Here is a 5382-nt window from a genome sequence, read left to right as displayed (position 1 = left end):
CCCTGTCACTGTGCTCACTCATTTCTCCTGCTGCATGTGCACAGCTGGGCTTTGCCTCTCTGTTCCTCTTTGCTCTCATCCTATTGGCCTCAATATCCCTCCCTCTCAGCATCATTTTGTTCTGCTACAAGGAGCACAACAGCCGGACACCCCAAAGGGTGGGAGTGAGAAGGGCAGCAGTGCTGGGAATGGCCCAGTCCTCACCTGCACCTATGGACTTCTTGGAAACCAGGCTGCAGGTGGGAACTGCACCCATGGGAAAGGTGAAGGCTGATTCACAGCTACCAGCCCCGGCACGCCGGGCACCCAGCAGCACTGCTGCCATCTGCTCGTGCCCACGTCACCTTTGGCTGGGCACAGAGCACCGGGGGTCAGCACAGAGGGGGAGTCAGCAACTGCTCAGCAACCACATCTGCCTCCTCCTCCTCCTCCTCCTCCTGCTGCTGCTCTCCAGGACACACCATCAGCCATGGAGATGGTATCCCCAGCACCACGTCCCCACTGCATCCTATGGGGCCCTGCAGGGAGGCTGGTACGAGCCAGGGCTTCCCCAGGGCTTCTCCATAACGGGAGCTGCTCCCTCCTGCTCCTCTCCATAAGAGGAGAGGCGGCCGGGAGCGCTGAGCACAGCTTGGCTTCCCCCATGGATTCCTTTCCTGCCCGTCACTGACAGATATAGTGCCCACGTCAGCACCGCTGCGTCAGCTGGGTCTCAGTGCCCAGGGTGCCATGGGGTGCAGGGGGTTCTCCTTGGCATCATCCCTCACCCCCTCATTGCTTTGAGGCAGCAGGGGATGAGCTGCAGGTGTCTAATAAGTGCTGTGAGTGCAGTGCTGTGAGTGCAGTGCTGTCCTTCACCTCTCTGTCTGGTGTTTGCTGGTGGCACAGCAATGCTGCTGGGTTCCCCCTGGATGGCTGCAGGGACAGCTGGAGCCTGCAGTGCTGCTTCAGGCATCACAGTGTCACAATTGGGGGCTTTTCCTGCTCAAATCCCAGAGCTGGGATTACAACCCAGGTGTTACAATGCTGATATTTGGGTGCCACCATCCCACATGGCACACAGGGATGTGCCAAACCACAGAGCACTGCATCGCTCCCTTCTGCCTCTGCAGAGCCCCGCTCCCTCTGTGCTTTGGGGCTGACATCCTCATAGGTCACTGCAGCAGGGAAGGCAGAGCCCAGGGGAGCCATGAGAGTCAGTGCTTTGGGCAATTAATCACTTTAAAACCCTTAATGAAGGGTGATCAGGTTACAGGTCTCCCGTCAGGTCGGGTTGCTGTGCAGACAGCCCTCCTCCATAGGGCCCAGCAGCTGTGGGCTTTAACATATACATATATAGGGTGCATGGGAAAAGCACCCTATAAAAAGCAGCTTTGCCCAGGGGATGAGGTGGCTGCAGACCCCGTGGTAACCTCGAGTCTGGGGGTCTCAGACTCTCAGTTATGGGTTGGGGGCAGCAATGAGGCTCTAAAAACGGGGTTTACTGATATTTCTCTGTATGTCCAAACAGAGGTTTGAAGCACGGAGGTGCAGCTGCCACTGGGAGGGGTGGGAGAAGGAACTTTTCATGGGCTCAAATGGAGCCCAAAGCACCACGAGGTGCCACCCCCATCCCCTACCATGGGGTAGGCAGCCAGGTGCCCAGGTAGCAGGTCCCAGCTACCACTGCTGGGCCTGGATGAGGGAAAAAAGAGGCTGAGAACCCACTGTGGTGTCCCAAAAAACCCCCAGATCCCGTGGGCTGGGCTCAGGTGCTCCCAGGGGCCAATTGGGGACGGAGGGGGCAATTCTGTTTGGGTTGACTGGGGTTAATTGGGGCTAATCGGCTCTTATAGGAGTCCAAGATGGAGGGCAGGGAGATGGGGGCGTGCTGGGAGGAAAGAGGCACTAACACAGGTGGGAACCCCGGGGGGACACCTTGAACCACCTCACACCCCACCTTTCAGCCCCCCATGTCTGAGCACCCCACCCCCCCCCATCAGCCCCATACCTCAGCCCCCTGTGTCACACCCCCATATCAGCCCCACATCTCCCCCCACACCCCTCCCCAGCCCCACACCGAGCTCCGTCGGGCTGCAGTGCCCTCTGCTGTCGCCGCTCCGCAGCGTTACCCGCAGCCCCACGCGTGTCCCCTCCCACGGCGCAGCCTGAGCCCGATCCAAAGGGATTCGGAGGGGAAAGCAGAGCTGAGCATCCCGCGGTGTTGGCCATACAAAGGGAAACATGGAACGATCAAAGACGCCTCAGGAACACAGCACGGTGTTGGGATTGTACTGAGACCGAAGGGCTTTGAATGATTTTATTCTTACCCATTGAATGGATTATTATCATCATCATCTTCTTCTTCTTCCTAAGGTCTCTCTCTGCCATTCCTGCTCTAATCAGGTCAAAAGCTGATTTGGAAATAATCACTAGAGAGTGTGTGTGTTTGGGGGGGGGCTGACCAGGAGAATTAAGCCCAAGCTATGCATTTCATACTATTAATTGAAAGCCTGGCAAGAGATAACGCATCCCTTCACCAGGCTGAGCCCCATAAGCTGCTCCAGCAGCAGCTCTGTGCGGTGTGCAGGATTAGGGCAGGGAGCATCCAGGGGGATGCAAATAGAGCAGCACAAGCACAAGGACCCATCTGATAGAGTGGGTTGATTGCAAGGTGGTTTTGGGGCTCTTTCGCTCATCCCTGCTCTGAGCACAACAAGACACGGCAATGAATGAGTGGATGATATCAAAGTTTACTTCTGCATCGCCCCTCCAGGCAGGGACAGCACAGCACCTGCAGAGCAAAGCACACACAACAGACCCGCTGTGTCACAGGAAGGTACATTCATCAGTCAGTGAGATCCACCCCCCGCCCCCCTCCCCCAAAACAGAGGAGGTTTTTGTTCTTTAAATTACAAAATCATCATCGAAAAAGCGACGCCAAAGCCGAGCTGCGATCGGGGGAAAGCTGCAGCGGGAGGAAGCGCGGTGCGGTGAAGCAGCGATTCCAGCGGGATGGGGACGGAACTGCTGTGCCCCAACCCTCCATCCCAAGGCCGGCTCAAGGGCGGGGGGTGCGGGGGGGTGGGGGGGCCTTAGAAAGCGCCATGCTCGGTCCTGAGCTCAACTCCGAGCCTCCCCTGAGTCCTCAAGGACGCTCTAAGGGTGACATTGGGGCGCCTGAAGGATGCTTGTTCTCAACGTGTCCCCACGCTTCCAGTTCTGAGCATCATCCGCCTGATGGCGACCGGAGCAGTCCCAGCCATCCCGCTGAGCCTCGCAGGATCCATGTAGGCTCAGCATCGCTCCTCTTTGCTCCCAGCCCTCCCAGGATGCACAGTCCGAAACCCAACCTGGGGCTGCTGGGTGTGGGGCGGCCCCCAGCCCCTTCATGGGGCCGCACTCAGGTTGAATGTCAGCACTCATGTCCCGATGTCAGGTTCGGGTGGGGAAGGGGCTCAGCCCCATTGCGGCTGCTGCTTCTGGGGGGTGCCGGCAGCAGGTTCCCCTTCGTTGCCCCCAGACCCTGCAATCCTCCAGGGAAACCCCCGGCCCTGCAGGATCCCCCGACCCCACAGAGCTCCCCAGACCTGCTGGGTCCCCCCACCACGCACTCAAGGACCAAAACCCTTCTGTGTCCTTCAAGCATCCCAAACCCCACAGAGTCCCCCAGGGACCCCTTCACCCCCATTCTTCAGGGCACCCCAAGGTTCCAGACCCTGCTAAGTACCCTGGAATGCCCCGATCCCACCGAGCCCCTTAAGGAACTCCAAGCATCCCAGCCCCATTAAGCCACCTCTAAGGACTCCAGACCCCGCTGGATTCTCCCCTCACTCTACGGGCTCCCCCCACCAGAGCAAGCCTTGCTGGACCCCAAAACCCACAGAACCCCTCTAGCATCCCCCCAACACACAGCACCCAACCCATCGGGCACACTCACAGTCCCCAGACCCCGCTGGGTCCCCCTATACCCACAGCGTTCCCACGAAGCCCTCAGCCCCCCAAAACACCCCCGTCCCCTATTTCTAAGCAGGGCTGCGCGGAGCAGCGGGCAGCCTCCTGCTGGGGGTGTGCACGGATGGTCTCCGCGCTCTCCCAGCCGCCCAGGGCACGCAGCTTCGGAGCGCTCTGGCCGCAGCCAGCAGAGCACCGGGCCGGGGGCGAGGGCGGCGGCGAAGCCCCTTCTGCAAACGCTGCCCCTGCGCGGCCAGCGCCAGCTGAGCCTGTGCCACGCTGCTCCCCAGCCGGCTCAAAGCTTCGGCTCGGGCTGCCAGGCGCAGCTCGGCGTGTCGCAGAGCGCAATGCACCTGCACCACGCGGCCCTCCAGCTCCGCCGCAGCTCTCCGACGGCACTCCGCAGCCACCAGGCGCCGCCGAGCTGCAGCCAGCTCCAGCGAACCGCTGCTTCCTCCTCCTCCTCCTCCTCCTCCCGATGCTGCTGCTCGTCCTGCCGCTGCTGCTGCCGCTGCTCCGTCCGCCGCGGTGCCGCTGTTGCTGTCGGAGCGCTCCGGGCGCTGCTCGCCTGCCGGGGCCGGGGATGCAGCGTCCGCTGTCGCCATGGGGAGGGGACGGGAGGAGGGAGCGATGCGCTGCGGGTAGAGCGGCGGGGCGGGGAGATGATGCACCGAGCGGCCACCGGAGGCGGCACCGGCAGCGGGGAGGGATGGGGCGGTGCTGGAGTCGGGAGGGGAAGGGGATGGGGGGGTACTGGGGTGTAATGGGAGGGACTGGGAGGGATATTGGGGATACTGGGAGGGGATGGATGGGATATTGGGGGTACTGGGGAGTAATGGGAGGGACTGGGAGGGATAGTGGGGGTACTGGGAGGGGATGGATGGGATACTGGGGGTACTCGGAGATGTTGGTGGGATACTGTGAGGTACTGGGAGGGACTGAGTGGGATACTGGGTGTAGTGGGAGGGGATGGATGGTATACTGGTGGGAAGTGGGAGGAGCTGGATGGGATACTGGAAGGTACTGGGAGGGGCTGAATGGGATACTGGGGTTACTGGGAGTACTGGGAGGGGAAGAATGGGATACTGGAGGTACTAGGAAGAGATGGGTGGAATACTAGGGAGGCACTGGGAGGGACTGGGGGGATACTGGGACAGGATGAATGGGATACTGGGGATGATGGGATGGGCTGGCTGGGATACTGGGGATTATTAGGTAGGGCTGGCTGGGATACCAAGGTGATACTGGGAGGAGTCAGTTGGGATACTGGGGAGATGCTGGGAAGGGGCCGACTGTGGTACTGGAGGTTATTGGGAAGGGTCAGGTGGAATAATGAGGGGATACTGGGGAAGGGTGGGTTGGGATGGGGTACAGAAGGGTCACTGGGAAGGGTTGGTTGGGATATGGGTTACTGGGAGGGGTCGGTGGGGATACTGGGATTTTACTGTG

At 60.5% G+C, this 5382-nt stretch overlaps 1 protein-coding gene across 1 annotated transcript; it reads right to left on the bottom strand.

The window, feature by feature from the left end:
- Window positions 1-2712: 2712 nt before the first annotated feature.
- Window positions 2713-4651, bottom strand: TRNP1 (TMF1 regulated nuclear protein 1). The gene has a single exon (XM_015883641.2). It carries the CDS (start codon window positions 4536-4538, stop codon window positions 4005-4007), a length of 534 nt encoding a protein of 177 aa, XP_015739127.1. The 5' UTR covers window positions 4539-4651; the 3' UTR covers window positions 2713-4004.
- Between the last annotated feature and the right edge of the window lie 731 nt (window positions 4652-5382).

This window comes from Coturnix japonica, chromosome 23 (assembly GCF_001577835.2).
Source record: "Coturnix japonica isolate 7356 chromosome 23, Coturnix japonica 2.1, whole genome shotgun sequence".
NCBI lineage: Eukaryota > Metazoa > Chordata > Aves > Galliformes > Phasianidae > Coturnix > Coturnix japonica.
This window is presented reverse-complemented; position numbering and strand designations above follow the sequence as displayed.